Raw genomic sequence first — 22,431 nt, 5'->3', positions numbered from 1 at the left:
GAGAGAGAGAGAGAGAGAGAGAGAGAGAGAAATAATCCCAGCTGTTCCCCTAGTACTGATTACAGACCCCTATTGGAGCACCTGTGAAATGGTTTCCTCAAGGAAAAAAAAGGGGGCAATAATTTTATTTCTCAGTTTAACCACCCAATTGCAGGGGGATCATCTTGTCTCGACTACAAATTACCTACTATAATTATGTAGAAAGACCCTAAGCTCCAATTCCCTTTGCTTTTCATTGAAGGGTTACAGAGAGATCATCTTAAATCAGGTCAAAGTTCAATGTGAGGAGGAGTACACTAGAAGAGAACCGGGGCTGAGAGCCCACGCAAGCGGACCCACAGCCCACCGGAGCGGAGGTCACAGGTGTTTGTCCACATTAGGCTTGAAATTACACAAAACTGAGTTATTAATTCATATTTAAATCTGGATTATCAAGAGCAAAACAAATACATTTTAGAGCATCATGAAGCAAATTTCCTTTCTATCTATGAGAAGGGAGACTGGAGTTCTTTAGATGTGATGAGGTTTTCTTTGGAAGTCATTTCATTGCTATTTGTGTAATGGCTACCGAAGGACTTCAGAAATTATACAAAAATACTTCAGAAAATACACAAAACTAAGGAAAGAAAATAAAGGGCAAAGGGAAGTGAAGACTGATATGTAACACAACCAGGTGAACATCCTGAATTCTTGGAATTCAGCCATATATCTCACATAAAGGATTTTATATATATATATATATATATATATATATATATATATACACACACACACATACACACACACATGCACACACACACCATATATAATATATATACAATTATATATTTCACATATATATGTATGTGTATATATATTTGTATATAGTATGTATATACATATATTTTTTACACATTTATTTCTTTAGCTTTACTTTGGAATTTTGGAAAGTTCCTTACATCATCATTGTCACTGTCCAGACTTCCCTTCTTCTTTTTCTTTTTCTTCTCATCTTCCTTCTTTTTCTTGTCCTTTTCTGGAATGACATCATCGAGGAAGCTGAGGTCATGTTGGGAGAAGAGGTAGTCCATGCCTTTTCTGACAGCTACAAGTGCCAAGATCTGCAAGGATAAATATAGAAAGTATGAAAGAAACCATGTCAGATGAAGTCACGGTGAGCACTGATATTACCCTATCAAAGGCAGTAGAAAACTATCTTGCATAAGGCTAGAATTTGATAGAACTCATCTTGCTTATATGGATTTATATCACGTGGACCATAAATGTTTTCTTTACGGGGGATGTTGGGTCATAAAAGTCTTAAGTAAAACGTACTTCATGCACTGATGTGTATGATTACATGCTGGGGGGGAGGGGGTTTGGGAGAAGGGGGTGGGATTATGGGCATTGGGGAGGGTATGTGCTTTGGTGAGTGCTTTGGTGAAGTGTGTAAACCTGGTGATTCACAGACCTGTACCCCTGGGGATAAAAATATATGCTTATAAAAAATAAAAAATTAATAATTCAAAAAAAAGGGTTATTTTTTTAAATCATTTTCTTCCATGTCAGATTTTTAATAAAATGAAAGTATAAAGAGAAAAAAAAGCCTGTATTATGATTTCTAATTATTCAAAATTAAAACATTACAGAGATTTTTGAAAATCAAGAAAACCTGTACAACATACAGCATACTACATTTTCAAAGTGCTAATAATGGAGGTAATCCTTAAATATGCTCAAACCATTTAATCTATGGGGCAGCTTCAATCACTACTATGACCTGACAACTTACAGTGTGTCTAAGGCTGAGCTAAACTCTTGGGCAGGATTTTCTCATTTATTCCACCACAAACTCAAAAAAGTAGATATTATAATCTCCATCTTACAACTGAGGAAACTGAGGCTTGGAGACATAAATATGTCATCCAAGATGACAAAGCCAGGTAAGGAAAAAATACAACAAAGGGCCCCAGCTGTCTGCCTCTAAAATCAGTATCCTTAAAATATATGTCTTTGATTCTACAGTTTCTCTTGAACAGTAACTTCTAAAGGTACATTAAAGATGCCTTTGCTCAAGAGTAAAATTAGTGTGCCCTGGGATAGGAGAGCCATGACACGGTCTCAGATTCAACAGTTGTGTTTATCCACGTCATGCTCTACGTCTGTTTCTTCATCTCCTAGGGAAATTAACAACATCTGGCCCACTGATATTACATTATTGATTTGTGGTCAAATAAAAGCTCTAGAAAGATTAAAAAATACTCTATAAAGGGAATGTATTTTTTTATATTACTTAGCATAAGCAGTAAGTGATTTACTGGACATATTTCAAATTTATCCAGGTCTAAGTTTGTTTTCCTATCTTTAGCAAAACTAACAGGTAGACTATACCAATAGTCAAATGGGAGTCATTTGACAAATAAGTCTTTGTTCTTATTATTGTTTTCCAGTGAGCTAATAGAGTTCAAGAAAAAAGGGGGGGTATAAGGGACCATCATGAAAAAATATGACTCTACAAATATCACTAGTATTTTATAGCATTTTTTTTCCTGATTCCTTGGAGAAAAAAAAAATCACAAACAACAAATAGACATAAGATAAAAAATAACCCTGGCTAAGAGTAAGAGGATTTTTATTAAAAAAATAAATTAAATAAAATATGTCTGTGAATGAGAATTCTGTTTCCAAAGCTGTGAGAGAGACAGATCAGACCTGAGGCTCACTTGGTGACTTGCTTCAAGTATATGCATGTGCATTTTCTTGTAAGAAATGGGAAATTTTGTAAAGTATAAAATTTAATAATGAAGTCAAATGTAGAGCTAGCATTTTCCCTTTTTCTTTCTTTCACTTGTAATTCCAAGTGCAATGTTAGTTATTTTACTTTGCTTCTCATCAAGTTCATGGCAAGGACTGAGAGCACAGACTTACCCTTATGCTTAGCAAGAACTTCAAAAACCTCACTTTTCACTCCATTTCTTCTAATTCACTGGGACCTCTCCGAAGTTGACAAATTTATTTTCTTATTATTTGGACTGAAATGTGCTATACTTGTAATTTAGATTGGGTCTATTGTACAGTATTTTAAAAATAACTCATGTGCACTGGTGTCTACTGGAGGTCAGACATCGTGCTATAGACTTAGTGTTTATCATCGTCGCTCAGAACGACAGCACGAGAGCCATGCCCATTTTAGCAACTAGTTCATGGTAGCTCAGGGAGGTTCCCTGACCTGGAGAAACCAGTGTCAGTAACTGAACTCAGCTGAGTTTGCCAGTAAAGTCCAGGGTAGATGACCACAGACATAGGAACCTTAAGTCACACCTGATCAAATCAAAACTATTTGCCAAGGCTGGGAAAAAATGAGAGCCACACGGAAAAGACAGGTGGGTCTTCTCTATGACAACAACTAATGCTGTTGCTCTGACTTCATGGGGAGGTTCAGGAATCCCTACCATGACTGGAAAGATGATAGCAGCCACGGTGGACTTGAGGATCCAGAGCAGAGCTAGACACAGCACCTGCAGGAAGGTGAACAGGTGGACTCTGCGCAGGGGGACGTGGCGCAGGTAGATAAAGTCTGGCTGGTGCTTTAGGGGCATCAGCAGCAGCTTCAGACGATCCATGAACTGGGGAGGAAAGCAGACAAGGATACAATTGTATTACTTGAAGAGCTGGTACACAGAGTCATTTCCACAACACCTACCTAACAACTAGTGATTTATCTCTTCTATAATTTTAGGCAAGCAGTGTCCTTTTCAGAGGACTCTGGTCAGGGAATTCAGAAATTCAGTCCAGCACAGTAAGGCATGCTAGGGGATTTCCAATACTGTTCCTCTGCAGGAATGTTATACAGATATAAGAGACAAAGTGGCCACCAAAGAATAAAGTCACAAAGCCAAATATAAATTCTAGATGCTCATCTCTTACTTTCTATTTTTACTATCTGAGTCTCTGGAGAGAGAATCTCGTGACTATTTTTGTCATGAAGGAAGATGCCTCACTCATGTATCTCACTCTGCCTCAGTCACCTTGTCTGAAAGAAGAGGTGCTACTGTGCATGGTAGACATTTCAGGGATGTTTCAAGAGTATAAAGGAAGTATCTAACTTGAAAATGGGAATGCACTGCTATTTTCACAAATTCCACATTATTTATTGATAGCATAACTTAAATAATAAGTCAGCAATTCATTACCATTCCTTTTCAAAGAAAAGCCATATGACTACGATAGTGAGTTTCAGAGGGTCAACAACTAGACATTGGAATCCAGGAGAGGTGGTCTGTATTGTGTGGAAACAGGTCCTATGCTGGCCGCTGAGCACCTCTGTGACAGGTACCGTGCTTCAGGGATTAACTGCTGAGTCTCCATGGATAATGATGAGAAGGACGATTTTTTGGGACCTATCAGAGGATCTCGCAAACGAAAGATATTCACTAAATAGCTGCTGAATTGAATTATTATGTATTAGGACTCCAACATAGCATCTCTGCTTTCTTTCTGGAGGAAAGGGAGAAGCGTCCAAGTAAACTAGACTATCACAGACGAGCTTCTCGGAAGCTATTTCCTATGTAACAAACTTTCTTTCTCTATCTAGGCCTATTTTTGACCAGAGCGGGCCTTGCTGTTTATAAAGACTGGGTTACAAAATTTCATTGCTAAGTGAAATCTTACCAAAAGGTCTAAAAGAGGGAGTGTCAAAAGACAAAGGGAAGAAGGACAACAGCATTGCCGAATTCAGGAATCCACTGGCTGTGCCTTTAGCAAAGGACTTTTTTCTCCAACATTATGAAATTGCTGATTTTTTTGCCTTCTATTTAATTTAATAAACATGTATTGAGCTCCAACCATTGGTTAAACATCTAGAACGCATAAAAATCAAACCTCTGATCTAGACTGACCTATTTAAGCGCCCCCCCCCAAAAAAACTATTAATTTGGAAACCATATTAGTTTCATATTTTTCCATTTAGGGGAAAAAAGAATATTTACAAAACCAGGTAAAAACAAAGTATTTTTTAATATACTTGTTCTTGCCCAAAGTTTCATAAGAACAACAACAACAAAAACCCATTCACATCCATCTAGTCCAATCTATGAAGCCCCATCTTGTATTTTGTGACAAATATCCCAAAAGCGAAGAACTCTACCCAGAGGGGACCTAAACAAGGGGAAAATAAAACAGCCTTTTCTGCTTTTGGGGGCCTGGCCACCTGCCCAGCTCTATCTGACTCTAAAACCAAATTAATCTAAATTCAATAAATGAAAGCAAGGACTATTATGAAGGGGTTTAAATAAATTCTTATGATGTCCACAGAACATGCAGTCTTTTCCCATTAAAACATTAGTAAGTGCTAAATAAGGCTACAATTAACAAGGTGCCAGAAAGCAGCAGAAGTACTTCCAGTCTCCTGGTGCCAATTAAATTAAACCTCAATTGAAAGACAAAGTCCCTTACAAAGTTTTCCCTAATGATTTTTTTTTTTTAAAGGGGGCCAGTTCTACCCAAATTGTGAATAGCTGAAGTTTTGGACAAGGGTAGCACTAAACCACATTGACTTTACTCTTTTATTGGTGCAAAACTTTTGATCATTGATCTCAGCCATGTGAAAAGTGAATCAAATAAGAGCCTGTTCTTAGTATGGTTTAAGGGCAGAGGGATAAACAGTGCCTTGAGAAGAACCCCAAAGAGTTTGATTTCCTTCTTGAGATGAAGGAAGGAAGCAGGGGAGGAAGGAGAGAGGAAGAGAGATCACAGCTCTCTCATTTCCCTAATTAAATGACCGGTTTTAACAGCTGATTTCAAGAACGGGTACCTGTGGTAACATTTGTTAGCACAAATTAATTTTTTTTAATTAAGCCAGAAGTAAGAAGCAGATGTATGGCAGAGAAAGTAGAAAACAAATGCATTTTCTCTATCTATCTATCTATCTATCTATCCATAAATCTTACAGTGCTATATTCTTTTCAGTATATAATGTAATGATTCAACAATTCCATATACTACTCAATGCTCATCATGGTTAAGTACATTCTTAATCCCCTTTCTGGATTTCATCCATCCCCCCCCACCTCCCTTTTGGCAACCACCACTTTGTTTACTGTAAATACACACATTCTAAAAACTCAGCAGTTAATGAGTAGCACTTTTCATCAAAGATCTGTTACTGGACTACTCCCACTATTAGAAAAGAACACAACTATACTTAGATTGCTATGGAAAACTCACCTGCACACCATTAAGGGATGCTACCCCCATATACAGGAACACGCCATAGAGAACAGGCATGGGAATAAACTAGGAAGAAAGAAAAATGGAGAAAGGTTAAAAAAAATAATAAAAACAGTAATGAAGAAGAATAGTTTAAATAAAGACCAAATTTGAAACTAAAAGATACAACATAATAATATAGTGAACTCTAATTAGTTTATCATTGATAAACTTCTAAACTCTACACTAGAAATAAGTAGAGGGAGATTTTCAACTTTCATTTGATGCCTGTTGGCATTTTTTTTTAAACAATAAGCATGTATAACCTCAGAAATAATTTTTTTAACGGGGAAAAAAATTTGTTTCCCTTTCCCCTTAAAAGGAATGATTATGTAAACCAGATGTTTGCATGAACTGTGAGATAGAAAGGTAGACAGTTGCTTCACTCCTGAGACCAAGTTCCTTTCCAACAGCCTGTTGATTTTTTCTTAATAATTTTTGCCAAATCATCTATCAGCTTGGTGTATAAATGCCTCTTTCAATTAAGCAAACATCAAACGGCTGTCCCCTTTCTTCCTCTCAGGAATATTAAGAGGACTAACTAATGAGAACCCTGCTTGAAAGGAGCATCGAGCATACGGAAGCAATTAATTACACACATGTAGTAATACTCATCTTTAAAAAGTGAATTAATACATTTTTATGCACTAATTAGCAAGAGTCTTTTTACAATAATACAAAGTGTTTTAGCAATGGGAAGTTCCAATTCAATGTTCCTTAAGTTTTATCTGTTCCTAGACTTTTAAAATGTCCTTAGTACTGTAGAAACTAAGCAACTCAAGGTTGATTCTGTTTCTGGGAAGTCTTCTGTTTGAACAACAAAAGGTTCTCAAGCTTGGATTTTGAAAAGAAGTTCAAGTAATTTTGGTTTTCAAAAACCACAATCAATTAAGTTCAATCTTACCAAATCTACATAAAGGAGGCTTTGTAGGCAGGAAACAGTATGACTTCAGAGTAATTTTTAAAGAACTATTACATGTATTAAATGAAATATAATTTCTATGTCTACCCTGGGAATGACCTAAAACGTTCTGTACCTGAAACCCTTTGGCCACTACTGGAAATTAGTAAATTCAAAATATGTCATGACAATCTCCATTGTTACCGGCTAGCTACAGGAATTATTAAATTTATATGTAATACATATATTTATTTACATAAAACATCCCACATTCTTTCTAGAAAAAAACAATAATTGTAACATAGGTAATTTGATCTTGAACTCAGAAAAAAATAATTGATGTTGACTGTTAAGGGGGTAGGAGGGACAGTAGAAGTGTTGGGGAAGGCATGTGCGCTGTAATACCCCACCATCACCACAAAGAGGTGAGCACATCACATTCAAGCCACTTGAGTTCTGACACATGCCTTTACTTCCTTTAGAATGTACTTATTCCCATTCCCCTGTATAAACTGACCAAAAGAATAACCAACAAAGAAACCATTTCACAGCTTTCACTCATTTTTAAATTTTTTAAAATATCCTTTGAAAGCAAGGGCTCTCCCACTTTTCTTTAATATATGATGATTCCTCCCATATATCCATTTCATTTTTAATTCTTTGGGAGGGAAAGAAAGGTGAAAGGGGAAAAGAGACACATAGTTCTCTTAGAGAGTTGGGCATGTTGTTAGAAATCCGGCAGTAGTTACTTTTTAATCTGAGTAAAGTGTTTTCTCTGGCTTGAAAGAAAGTAATCACAAAGGGGATACTGAGAGTTATCTCCACCCCTCCCCTAAATTTAGCTAAATATTTTCTCTAACGCAGCTCTAGTACCAGAGTGAAGGAAAGTTGTACCATAGTGCTGAAGTCTACTTTCTCTGAATTTATGCCAGATTTTGCGAAATCTACCACAAAATAAAATCGGAAGGTACCATTAACTCAGAATGGGGTACAGGTAGGAAAACAGCTGCAGAGATGATAACGTTTTAAAAAAAAATTCTTTGGTGAAAAGGATTATAAGTAAATATTATATGTTTCTCATAAACATTAGAAATGAAAAAGTTAAATGCTTGATCCTAGAACCAGACAGAAAAATTAAATTAAGTCAATGGAGATTTAGCATACTCAAGATTATGTCACCAAATTTTTCAAATTGTGGTGAATGTAGTTCCACTTTTTTACTTAGCCCTCCCTTTGATTTTTGATAGTGTTAGAATATTGCTATAAAAAAAAATGTGAAAGGGTAAATTTAATAAGAAAGGTAGATGGTAGTTGTCCACAGTGCAGAATTCAGGACAGGAGGGAGGCCACCCAGAGGAGTAATAGTCATCGTGTGCGTGTGCGCATGTGTCTGACGCTCAGAACGAGTACTGATGAAGGGCATGGAAGTACAGGAAGTTAGACCTGGGTTCCAATTCTGGCTCTACCCATTGTGGAACCGAGAGACCTGTCAACTGCTATCCTCAGTATTCTCATCTATAGAGTGGTTATGATAAAGATTATAGAAGATCTAGTTCAGGGACTGGCTCATAATAGATGCTCAAGGAAGGATAAATGTGGTACTGATGTCATTATTAGCATCAGGACCTTCACTGGCAAGTCGAGAAGCTGGCAGCTGCCCAACACAGCTCCCTCTGGTCCCTCTGCGGTGAGGGTGGGATTGCGGGAGTACAGGACACAAAGATGGCTGCAAAGGTCGGACTCAAAACCTCAGTTTTCTATAAGCTCTACAATATTGTCCTTCCAACAATAACGACTGTCTTCAGGAACATGTTATCAAAAACACATCCTAATGCCCTCAAGCCCTAAAAATCTGGGACCATAAGGAAGCTGCCAACTTGCAATCTGGTCCTTAGTCTTATGATGACAAAACCACGGAGCAACTTATGATGAAGAGGTTGTGAAAATGCCACATTTCTCTCTATGTAAGAGACCTGGAAATTGGATCAAAGAAACTGGGGAAGATCATCTCTGAGGAAATGAAAGTAAAGGAGCTCTTTGAGGCCAATACTGTTTTATTTTAAAAGGCAATAAACCATGATGGTTATGAGATCAGGCTTTTGGAGTTAGAACTGCCTGAGTTCAAACTTTGGCTCTGCCATTTAAGAACTTTGGGACTTGGCCAGTTATTTATTTATTTATTTATTTATTTTTAAATCTGTAGGATAGATGCAATTATACATACGTTTTTCATAGGTTTTACTGGAGAACTAAATAAAAGCAATCTGTGCAGAGCTCTTGGTCCAACGCCAAGCTCCCAGTGAACGGGAGCCATTATTACCACCCTCCTCCTCCTCTCTACCCTCTCTCCTCGTTTCCCTGATACCGAGCAGGGGGTGTGGCACACTGGAGAAGCTCAGTGAACGCCTGCCAGGTACAAATTAAACACTAGCCTCCGCATTTTAGAACCCTAAACAAATCCGAAAGATCAATTTCGGCTACACCTCATGTTAAAGATGAACTGCTTCAAGCGAAGACCACAGAAGGGGCAGTGAACTTTACTGGATCTTTATTTCTTTAAGCTTGCCAGAAGCATTGGAAAAGGAAGCCCTAGGAACGGTCTTTCATCTTTTTGCTGCTCTGTGGTGGGCCCCAGCGTCCCCATCCAGAACACGAGCTCAACAGGCAGTACTTCTGCTGCAGAGACACGGATTGAAACTGTAACCAGCCTGGGAAGCTAGTTTTTCCTACTTCCCCACAGCTCTGTACTGGATCCGGGGTGGGATTTGAGGCATGTGTGAGTGCAGCTGGTTGAGGTCACGGGGTATCCTCATGAACTTAAAGCTAATACATTATGACTCCTTACATTTTTTCCATGTAAAAAGAGAGACTCTGGCAAAGAGATCAAAACAGAGGTCACAGACTTCCTGTTCAAAGTAAGCCTGCATAAGGAGGCGCAGAGAACAGCCGCCCACCCTGCTTAGGGCAGGGAGGAAATTCCTCGCATCCTCTGAGGCAAGGAAACAGTGGGATGCAGGGAGCTGGGAAGGGGAGGTGTTGAGCCATGTCCTTTTAAAAAGTGAAAGGCACATATTTCTCTTGATTCCATGCATTTGATCTGCCTTTCAAAGGCAGACTCTTAAGTAAAACCATTCTCTAAAGTTGTCACCTGTCCCTTTAAAACACACAGTCAAATGGTGGAGGAAAAAGGTTCCCTCCTCCCAAGTCACCCCTGGTACCTCTTTCTGTGTGAATTCTGAGGTTAATTGGTAATCCTGACTCCACTTAGTCGTTACTTAAGTTTTAGTTAAGCTGTACCCTCAACATCTGCCTCTTCCTGTATTGACTTCTTACATGAGCCACCAAGAATTCTCTGGTGAATGCTTATAAGCTACCCAATTTCAATGGCAAGAAGGGCACATGATCTAAAATTAGCTAATGTGATGCCTAAAGTAAAGAACAGTTCTACTCGCCAAAGTCTGGAATCGCAACTGTCAGTGCTGGAATACTTGATTGTTGTTTTAAAATCTATGTTTCCCACAATATATTGGAAACCATAGTAACAAAATAATTTCATTTCCCACATTTTGAGTATAAGCCTTGCCCAATAAAGATGTTTGCTGGACTACCTTTTTCACTGATTCTTACAATGATTCTTTGCATTTCCCAAAGTTGAAATGGCCATAATTATGAACATTAGCAGCTGAATAAGGGTGAGCTTAAGGAAGGTCACAAGGAAAAGCAAACTCACGCTCATTGATCACTTACATCTCTCTTTCTCCTTTCTCTGTATTCTAATCTGTTCCTACAGATACGAAAGTGCTTTGCACATCAGGGCAAAAAGAATCATTGTACAATAAAGAACACAAGGGCTTTCAGCTTTAATTCTTCTGCAGCCACATTTGGGTGCAGGGTTAGAAAACAGTTAGGAAGAGGTGCTGCAGAAAATGTGAGTCTTCCATCTTTTCCTAAAAATAGCAGTTTATACAGTATCTGTTCTCTGTGTCCCTTTGGGATCATACGTGATTACTCAGCTGACAGATTCTCTTAACATAAAAGCCAATTTGCTGTAACAACAAAAAAAGGGGGCTCTTAAACAACTGAATTTTTTTGAGTTAGGATTTTATACTGTATTCATGAAAAGACATAATATAAAAACAAAAGAAAAAATCGGTGGGGGTTGATATGCTAATAAGCTTATTTGAATTGATGGAAATATTTCTATTCATCCCCTACTAGGAGCTAATCTCTAAGAGACCCCATAAAAAAACTCTGCAGTTGTATCATGTGAGCCCACCTTTGGGGAACCCAGGAGCAAATTCATTCCTATAGATCCTCCGACAACGTGAGGTCACAATTGCCTACAATGACCTTTCTAAAAATGGATCTGTCCATCTGTCCAGATGAGGTTCTATGGTCTATGTGGCTAGACATTGCCACCAGTTGCTGTACTGGTGTCTGTGGGGCAACAAAGGAACATAAAGCCTTCAGGTTGTGGACTTGATGCTGTGAAACTCACAACTTCAAACCTGCCCCACAACTTGCTTTCTACTGGCAAAAGGAATCACAGATTTTTTTTTGTCCCTGCAAAACCTTAAGACCTGTACTCTCCTGAGGTTCTTTGTACATGATCAGAGATAACTTCTTCAAGGTTATTTTAAATTTTATTTTCCCACGTGTGCATGAAATATATATTCCTTCATGATTCCAGGCAGAAATTAGTTAAGCCAGTTAACTGACATTGTGGAAACCAGGAACAAGAGATGAATATTTAAATCTTTTAGCTGTTTACCAAGTATTTTCTGCATAACATATGTGTTTATCTAAATTCCCTAAGGGCAAAACCAGTCTTAGCTATAGGCTACGAAATTATAGTTCTACTTTCCTCAAGTTCATCTGAATGGCAACCCACTCATAAATGTGCCAACTTGAGAGAAACAGAGGTCTTTTGCCTTTCCCTCTCTATACTTCTGTATGGTTTGAATTCTTTACAAGAGTGTACTGCTCCATCACTTGTGTAGTTAAATAAGTATCTTAAAAATCTGAAAAATGAGAACTGTTTAAAAATAAATAAAAATTCTCAGAGGCAAACTTGAAAGGATATTAAGTGGTTGTTAATAGCTTCTAGGTCTATAGGTAATTTTCAGGTTTTGTACTGTGGTGCAAAGCATCAAATACAAACTATCAATAATTGGCCAGTATTGTTTATGTAATAGAAGAGAAGAATAAAATGCCTGTGTCACAAAGAAATGGAAGCTTCATGACAGCTAAACCTGCACTTTTAACCCTATCTCATCCTTGTACTAGGTTTTCCCATACAGTTCGTATTCATCAATTTTGTCAGATAGTCACCCCAATGATCAAACATATATATTTGACTCCTAATTTTCTAAATCATCTGGCATGTCATTTTTCTCTTCTTCCAAAGTTCATTTCTAAAGTTTTCTCATCAAAGACCAGTTAATTTTACTCAACTTTCCCTCTGTGGAGATTAGGCCTTCTGATTCAAAGAAAAGAGAAACATAGTCAGCAATAATTAAGACTAGGAGAAAAGTTACAAAATGATCATTCATGTTATCCAGGAGTCTAGTGTGAGCCTGCGTATGGGGGGAAGGGAAGCAGGGTTTAGGGACAAGTAGTTGGAAAGCAGTGAGAAGAAAGGATGTAAGGACAGTAAGAGATGCAGTGAGGAGGGGCGAGCAGTCAGAGTAAGCGATGGAATTATCATTTGTATAGGTCAAAAGCTTCAATACTGGTAATTTAATATGGCTCAACCAAGTAACTACAACAACAATAATAATAACTCATAGTAGAAGGAGTGAAGGAGTGAGGAAATCAAAATAAAAGTTTTGAAAATACTTGTTCTACCTGACCCCTGTCTGCTTCAGTGTGTTCCAGAACTGAGGAGAATGTTGCAGATAAGGAATTCTACTCTCCACATACCCAGTTATCTGTTGCATACTGAGAAGGAGGAAGAGACAAGTACTTCACATATTTACCTTCAAGATGGGAGCCATAAAGACTGACAGACCAGTCAGAATAAACACGAGGGTTCCAGTGACTCTTTGTTCCCTGAAACCAAATCAAATGATTACCAAGTTATCTCTGGTTTTCAGAAATAGGCTCCTTGTATTTTCACCTTCAAAAAAGACTGTACATTGGCCAAATTAATGTTTGACTAAAACAGCAAAGGTCTTGATATTTTATATAAGTGACTACCTCGAGGAGAGCATAGAAGCTCAACATAACTATAAAATTCTCTTAAAACTATTGTATAACGTGATTTGAATTCCTCAAGAGAAAAGTGATTGTGCTAAATCCTTTGCTCCTTTTAGAATTTAAAAAAAAAAAAAAAAAAAAAGTCACTTGCCCTTGGTCCATCAATTCCTGGCCTCTTTGAAGCCCTTATTTTTTAAATGACTTGTACTGTTGTGTAATTACACCTTCTTTCACAGGAGACAGATATTACATTGTCCTGCATTCTAATTAACAAACAGCTCAGGAAAATTTCATGAGTGCAATAAATCCCATCAGTCTAATTTCCAAATCTAAACAACAAGAGTACTTTTTTACAAATAGGATTCCCATCCAACACCCCCTCCCCCAGCCCCCAAGAAAGAATCACCCACTGTTGTGGCGTGGGAAACAATGGCTCTGTCCTGCAAGCTATTCACCCAAGCACTTAGAAGCTGGGCTTGCTGCAAAAAGTATTCAACACTGTATGAAGGTCTTATGCAAGCCCTTCCTGGCTGCCCAAATTTAACAGTTAGAGGTCAAGGTTTCTCTGTGCTTATGGGGACAGAAGAATAACTGGAAAATAGGAATTCCTTTCCCTTTATAGAATCTTCAAAATCATAAGCAGACTCAAGAGTTCTGGGGAGTCTCAACAGAGCTGAAGGTTAAATGGTTTGGCCTTTACGATGCTTGGGATCAAGTAAGTACCACAGCACTGCAGTGAGCTCCACGGTGAAGAAAATGAATGACTATTTGTGCTTTTACGTTGCATCATTTAGCCTTCATTAATTGAAGGAAATTTATGTAACATAAGAAGTGAACTAGAAAATTATTGAAGACTCTCTTTCTAATGAAAATGTAGTCCTTTCTGGAACAGTAACTAAAGGAATAAGTTAATCACTACCAGCCTTTTCTCCTCCCATTCTGCCCATTTCCTATGAACGACAATATAGATGCAGCATGATGTGTTCCATAGAGCCGTTTTCCTCTGACTTAAACATACCTCACACCTAGAAACTTTGGTTGTTCTCCAGGGGCAGAAGTCTCTGTCTCCATCTTCAAACTGTCGATGTGAGCGATGGAGATGACGGTCGCAGCCACATACCATGGAAGAGCCATGAAAGAGCACACCACCATGAGGATGGCCACCCAGAAGAGATCCAGGTGGTATCCAGCTCCTTTCTGCAGAAAGAGGTAACAAAATCATATGAAAAAAAAAAAAAAATCCCATCTTTCTATCTTGTCCTATTTCCAGATGGGAATTAAGATGACCAAAAAAAACCCCGACTCACTTGGCTTGCTAAGAATATCTACTTCAAGGTAATTTTTTCAAGGAAAGGGACTTTATCTTCCTCCTATTATTCCCCTGAGCAATGAAACACAGAGCTGCCACATGACACCTCCTCTAGCTTGACTGAAGTTCACAGCTTACTTACCATTTGCTTATTGCTAGTTATCCTCTCTCTATCCAATTCTGTAATCAAAAAATGGAGATAAAGATCTACCTTGAGGAGCTATTGCAATCATTCAGTGCAGTAACAGAGGCAAAGCGTTGTATAGGAACTTAAAAGGTAGTGGTTGTTGCATAGTAGGAGCTCAAAAAAATGGTGACGGTAGCAATGGTGGTGCTGGTGGTTGTTAACAATAAGCGCAATAAACAAATTAGAAACAGGCAGCAATCCTTCTCTGTGTGACTGTTTAGCAATAAGCTGTTGATCTAGAGAGTAGTCAGCATATGCAGCCCAGAGATCTGAAAGCAACCCTGAGAAGGTATGCCTAAGACGATTTCTCACCTTTCATAGCATATGAAAATAATTGTTTAATAACCTATTAAACATGATCATTAAGGTAATTAATACACCCTTAATCAGAATGGGCTGATTTCAAACACTGTCCACTGGTCATAATAACATTTATTGACTGGAGGAGCAGCCTATGTAACAAAAGGTCTTGCTCTTTTACTCACTAAATAAATATTGTTAAATGTGTCCACAATGTTATTCTGTGGTTATATTTCTCTGCTCTATTTATGAAGAAATCAAATGCTTATACCCTATGGAGCCTGAAAAAACAGAGCAGTCCATTTTCACAGCATGGAAGCAGAAGGACCAAGAGCCAGAGTATGACCAATCTGAGGGAATGGAGACTCTGGCTTTAAAAAGTGAGAATATAATTTACACTAGAAACCCGGTGACTGTTATCGTTCAGGTCCAATTACAGTTAGTTAGAACACTGCCCTCCTCTCACTGAAAGGCCAAGATTTCACCCCTGGCTCCCCAACATGGGTCTCATCATGTTCTCAGAGAACAAGGGCAAGGGCAGCTGACACAAGAAAGAAGAGCACACGTTGACTTAGTCCAGGTTTGACCATGAACAAAGGTTGATCTGTATTCAAAAAGCAGTTCATTTCCATACAAGTGGTCTGAAACCACAGGGTCTGAATTGGGAGTGGGACAAGGTAGGGGGAAGGAAGGCAAAGGGTGGGAATGAGCTGAAATAAACTTGTTCAACAATGACTAATGAGGTGAGTATCATGATATATCTGGCTCTCAGTCATTCCATTCCAACTAGAATAAATACTTGAATAAATACTACTACCAACTTATTAACAGGCACAGTTAAGGATGTTAAAGTCATATCTGTGACTAAAACACAAAAATTCCCATATTTGAGACGTTTCCATTCTACTGAGACAATAAACAACACAAGTAAATAAACTGTAAACTATACGGTATCTTAAATAGTACCAAATACTAAGCAGAGCCATGAAAATTTGGGTTTGTAGGCGGAGTATGATGTGAAGCCACTGGAGTGTTTTAAAGGGAAGAGTGACATGACCTATTTATTTATGGACTAAACACTACGGCTATTGTGTTGGGAACAGCCTGAAGAAAGTCAAGGACAGCGAGACCAGTAAGGAGGTTGCTACCATAATTCATGTAAGAAATTGTGATGGCTAGAGCCAGAGTAGTAGCAGTCAAGATGGCAAGAAGTATTTGGATTCTGACTATACTTTAAGATGGAATCCACAAGATTTGTTCAGTCCTGCCTGTGGATGTGTCTTATGACCTCACTCTAGACCATTCATGATCTGGCCTCTGTTCACATCTGCAGCCCCATCTTTCATCTTTCCCCTGCCCCAATCCTATACCATGGCCACCTTCAATCATATGCAATTCCTTCAGCATGTCTTATATGCTAATGCCTTTGTGTCTTTGCCCACCTAGCACCCTTTCCCCAGAATAACCTCTACTCTTCCTTCTTACCGTGAATCAGTCCTACCCATCCTTAAGACTTAAATCAGCCTTTATCTTTTCTAGTAGCTTTGCTGCCTCAGTCCAGGTGAGATGGGTAAGCCCAGTTAGGTTAGATTTCCTCTTCAATGTTCCCCTGTAACTCTAAGCTTTCCTTTACCACAGCAGTCATCACACTATTTTGAAATTATGTGTGCATTTATCTGTCCTTGACATAAGCTAAAAGAAACAGGAAGACCTGGACTATGTCTCTTTTTCTCTCTATCCTGAATACCTAACTAGAGCTTGTGGAGCATAGTCAATTCTCAATTAATATTTGCCAAAAAAAAAAATGAATCACAAATAGCATGTATACATTCTTCTGAATGGCAACTATAAACACTTAATCAGCCATACAAAAAATTAAAACTTGATTTGTTCATCAGTAGAAATATGAACAACCTGGTTGGGGGTGGGGGAAGAAGATGAACAATAGTTGGAAATGTTACTTAGTTTTAAGCCCTATTTAGACTAAACCACTCAAGACTATAGTAGAGGTACCAACATGGAGATCAGTGGACAGGATTGCCAAATCTTGGCACAAAGAAAACTGTAATAACCTAAGGATATACACACTGTCTATATCAATGGGTCAAAAGAATAGTTGCTGTAGAAAGTATCATGTAGGCTACCATGTGCCAAATCCATGCTTTCTTGCTCTATTTCAACAAAAACAAGTTTGAACAAGATATCCTGGAGACTAACAAAAAGGGGCCATATAATACCAAAGAGAGTGCAATGAGGACTTTAGAAAGTAGAATACAAAGCAAACTATGCAAAACCACCAAAATAAATAAAAGCTCTGGGAGAAAATAATTGTAGATACATAATTACTGTGTGCACTGACATCATTCTCTTCAAAAAGTCTTCCTTTCCCTCAACCATGTTGAGACTTCTTGATACACTTAAGAGGAAGGGGAAATCATCAGCATGAATTGAAGGCCCAGCTAGGTGCCTCTGTGTGGTTGGTTCCCTCTTCATCCTCAATTCTCCCTCTCTCATTGCTGCCACACTGTTCTATGAGGCATTCATTCTTGTCAGGTTATTTCCTCTTGAAAAGCCTGTACATACATAGTGATTCCTGTGCCCAAAAGGAATACTCTTCCCATCCAGCCTCATCTAGATAATTCCTACTAATGCTTGAATCTCAGTGTAAGTGCCATCACCTCAGGGAACTCCTTATAGTTCCTGAAGTAGACTAAACCCTCTCTTATAGCTTCTTAAAACATCACCACTTCTCCTTCACAGCACTAGCCACATTTGCAATGTCACATTTTGCATGATTCTTTGAACGACACCTCTCATCCTCATGGCCCAGAAGCTCTATGATGACAGGGACCATGGTGCTTTTGTTCACTGAGAGCCCAGAACCTGGCACAGTGCTGGGTGAACACTCTAGATAACATTTGTTGGATACACGGATTCATTTGTAAAATGGCAAATTGAACAAAATTGAACAAATCGAACAAATTCTAGATCCTAGAAGTACAATTACAGATAATACACAGTCTTTGTCCTCAAGTGGCTTACAATGTAGTGCTAGAGCTAGACAAATCAAGAGACATTTGCAATACCACAGTATTCTATACTTGGGGCGAGCTTGGGATGTCATGCAGAAAAGTTATGAAGCCCAAAGTCAAAGATGGTATTCCTAGGAGGTGGTATTTAAGCTGAGTCCTAAAATGTGAGCCATAACTGAAGGCAGGACATGAGGAAGCAGGAGGGAATAAAAAAGGCAAATAAGCCGCCATTTTGAGAAAATAAAAGAGTTGGTGCCCAGAAGGAGATGGCAGAGGTAGGAAATAAGGCTAAAGAAGTTCAGATCTTTAATGTTTTGCTAAAGACTTTGGAATTTTTATCCTAAGAGCAAAGGGAAACCATCAAAGGCTTTTAAGTAGGTAAGTGATATGATCAGATTTCTATTTAGAAGGACAGCTCTTTTGGTTTGTAGAGGACATACTGGAAGTGGTCAAGACTGGAGACAGAGAGGATGGACATGACAGGATTGCCCCAGTCCAGGCCAGAGCTGACCCAGTTCTAACTAAAGTAATAGTATGGAGGAAGGACATGGACAGATGGGAGAGATTTTAAGGAGACTGAGTCCAAAGAAGGAAAGGCCATGAATTCATTTTGCCAAATTTCAATGCTTGAGGCTTATAATGTCTATCTAGTACAGCATCCTCCAGTAAACACTGGAGACATATTTGTTGACCAGAATGGTAAAAGCAATGCTAAAAAATTCATAGTGCTCCAATGATTGCCATAAAGACCCGGAACCCAAATGGTTATGTCAGAAAAGTTGTTCCTGCAAAACGAACTTATGCGTATGAAAACAAGCCAACTCTAAAATGTGTCTTTAGCTAAGGGTATCTGAATAACTAGATTTGAATGGAATAAAAACAGTATTCAAATATAGGAACTTTTACTGGAAATAGTACTGTAAGAAATACAGAAAACCACATTTTTCAAAAATAGCATGTGAGTTGTTCCTTACCCTTCCTCCCCATTGACACTGCCTTTTGCAGATTTTCTTAATGTCCTACGTGGATTATTCAGGGGCCTTCTAACCACTCCCTTTCACCCACCCCCACTCTGGCACTTCTTCCTTCCACCCTGAATGCTGCTAGAGAGAGTGATTAAATGCGGCATTGGTGCCATCCATCCAGGCTGGAATGTTGAGGGAGCAGGGAAGACCAGGAGGAGATGAACAAGTCAAACAGGACAGAACCAGTGATGACAAGCACCTGTCTGGCTGCCCATGCTGAGATGCTCCCCACCCAATGCTATGACAGGGGCCCTCAAAGATCCCTGAAGCTTCATCATTCATCAAACAAGACTTGCACATTCTGCAGCATTCATCAAACTGGTCCCCTGTTTCTAAGTGTTGACATTTAAGTCTGTTCTCGCTCTTCAAGGTCCAGCTTAAATTCCCCTACTTCCTTCACATCACTAAGCAACCCCTGACCCTCAATGCCGTCCTCACCATAGAAGTCTCTGCTTCACTCCTGTCCCTGACAGCCCACTCTCCTTGCAGAGTAATCTTTTTAAAATCTCAATTATTATATGGAACTCCCTTTCCCTCAAAACCCTCCAGCAGCTTCCTGCTTCCGCCTAATATAAAACACAGTAAAGTCATCTAAAAGGTTCCATATCAGTGTTTTTCCTGGAACTATTTTGCACCCCCCCCCCCACCAAGGGAACACTTGTCAATGTCTAGAAACATTTTTGTTTATCACAACTTAGGGGAAAGGGTGAAAGTGACCTCAAGGGGGTAGAGACCAGAGATGTTGCTAAATAGCCTATAATACACAGGACAGCCACAACCAACAAAGAAATACAGCTGAGAACCTTTGTTCTACATGATCTGGCCCCACTCCCTTTGACCTCATCATGCATCACTAATTTCCCTGTGTTCCAGTCACACTGGTCTGTTATTTGTTCTTCCATATGCCAACATACCTCCCACCTGAGGCCTTTGCATTTGCTCATACCTTTGCTTAGCACACCGTTACTTAATAAACACCCAATGAACACGCTATACTATGTTAGGCCTTGTGTTAGATAAAATAATAAGACAGAACATGTGCCCCTAAGGGGTTGGTAGGTTATTAGTTGAGGCCAGATGTAGAAGCAAATAATTTATTATATGTGCAAGATACAAGGCACAAAGAAAGCCAAGTCAATCCCAACCTTGGTGGTAGAGTTAAGTGGTCAATAAGGAAAATCCACTCAACTCCTTCAGGGCTGAGACCATAACTTAGAAAAACAATTTTTGTCTTCAATATCGAATACAAGTGTTCCATATATAGCAAGGACTCAAAAAAATGTCCAAAGGTTATGTATGTCCTTTAAAGTTTAATAAAGTCCCATCTTCATGAATATAAATGCAAAGGATAGTCTACTTTCTGAATCTAGATATTTTTTTTTAAGTAGGACAGGAAGTAAAATGTTACTTCCTTTTGATACTGTATATGCTTCACTAGTATAGAACAAAAGTCAGTTGGAATAAATCCACAGAAATCAAAATCTATGGGAGAAAAAGACTCGTCTAGCAGTCTAAAGTTTACATCGGGTAAATAGATGACAGCAAAGGTCAGGAGAAGTGCACACACACATGCAGAGACACAGAATAAACACCCATGCTAGGAGCCCCCAAAGGTCCAGACAATAAGCTGGTTTATGGGGACACCAAGAACCATGACGTAGTTCCTCCCCACAAGGAGCTCACAATCAGATGAGAGGACTCAGATTTGTACACAAATTATAAAGCACTCTAAACAGAGATTCAAAGAGGTTTGAAAGAGACACCCAAAGTACAGAGGATAAACTGTTTAACAATGTCTAGAGTAAACCCACAAAAACTTCCCACTGTGATGACATCTAAACAGGGATCTGAATAATATGAGCTCTCACTGTGAGAACTGGCGATGGGGTGGCAAGCTTTTCAGCTATCATCCATCTCACACAGCACAACAGCTCTGAGAACCATGTGGCCCAAGATAACCAAATTGTTCACTATGTACTTACTGAGCCTACTACATGGAAATCATCGTGATAGGTCACAAAACAGAGCTGGAGAAAGGACTAAAACATATCCTTTCCTTGAAAATGTCTGGCCCAGAAAAGGAGATAAAGTCATTATACAATCTAACCTCTATGCAAGACATCATATGATCAGTGCTACAGAGTAATGCATCGTAGCAAGAGCGAAAATAAAAACACAGAAATCACATCAGGGGTGAAGGCTCCACTGACAAGTTTATATCTGGAGATTCTTAAAAGATGGGAAGGATTTTGGTAAGTGGTAACCATCGAGGGTGGACAGGAGAGTTGGAATAACTGGCAGGAGATGCTGCCAGAGTTGAGGAGAAACCAATAACCTCTTTGATCTGAGCATGGGATAGTATGTGGAGGGCATCGTGCTGAATTTAAGTTAAAAACATATCACAAAGAGATTTAATTCCCAGGCTAATCAAATGAACTTTCTTCAAGGGGCAAATGTTTAGAGGGCTGGGGGTGAAGGTTTAGAAATATAAGACTGACATATAAGAACAACACTTAAATTGCTGCTTTTGAAATGAAGCAAGGGAACCTGATTATTAACTCATGACTAAACAGTTAGGATGGTCTAGACATGAAATAAAAGGACTGGATTTAAGATTATGATAACAGGAATAGAAAGGAAAAATAAAACAGGGCAAATTTTGGAGTGACCCAAGAAAGTGACCTCAAGTGAAGAGTTTTACTACAGAGGGGATCAGAAAATTTACTGATACACCAACTTATCTCTATGTCTAGATACTTACCCTAGCCTACTTCTCCCTCCCACATACTTAAAATCATTTTCCTGGTGAGAAGTATCCCTTGCTTTGCAGTGTAAAGCTTGGGCTTTTTTTTTTCTACCTCTGCAGTGACTCAGGCAATAACCTTGGAGAAGTCATGACCTTGCTGAACTCTGTTTGCTTTTGAGTGCTCTGCAGGGAGAAGGAGGGATGTAACTAACCAAAATGATGGCCAAGAAAAGCCAAATAGCTTGGCGCTCCTACATCAAGACGGAGCTATTCAGCAGAGTGGAAAGGTGGATCCTATCCCAGCAGGGCAGTCAGCCAGCCAGGGCCACGTGACACAGAGCCAAAGCAAATACCACCTCAAAACATGCTGCTTTTAATATTACAAAGCTTCCTTCTCTCTCGCTGTTTCAGGTTTCTCTTTTAAATCAATTTCATAGCAGTCAGGGCCCTTTAAATTTAGACAGGATCTCTGATGTTCACAGTCCAC

The 22,431-nt window shown here is 38.9% G+C and overlaps 1 protein-coding gene across 6 annotated transcripts in view; it reads right to left on the bottom strand.

The window, feature by feature from the left end:
• Nucleotides 1-22,431, bottom strand: part of SLC4A4 (solute carrier family 4 member 4) — a 457,437-nt gene that overhangs the window by 39,639 nt on the left and 395,367 nt on the right. For all 6 annotated transcript variants that reach the window (XM_059385129.1, XM_059385136.1, XM_059385120.1 and 3 more), the window contains 5 exons: nt 14,364-14,542; nt 13,126-13,198; nt 6,205-6,273; nt 3,432-3,605; nt 939-1,100 (listed from right to left, as the gene is read on the bottom strand). In XM_059385129.1, the coding sequence (XP_059241112.1) occupies nt 939-1,100; nt 3,432-3,605; nt 6,205-6,273; nt 13,126-13,198; nt 14,364-14,542 (657 nt within the window). The remainder of the gene's footprint in view (nt 1-938; nt 1,101-3,431; nt 3,606-6,204; nt 6,274-13,125; nt 13,199-14,363; nt 14,543-22,431) is intronic.

The sequence above is a fragment of the Mustela nigripes genome, chromosome 1, assembly GCF_022355385.1.
Source record: "Mustela nigripes isolate SB6536 chromosome 1, MUSNIG.SB6536, whole genome shotgun sequence".
In the NCBI taxonomy this organism is placed as follows: Eukaryota; Metazoa; Chordata; class Mammalia; order Carnivora; family Mustelidae; genus Mustela; species Mustela nigripes.
Note: the sequence above shows the minus strand (reverse complement) of the source record. Positions and strands in the feature narration are given on the sequence as shown.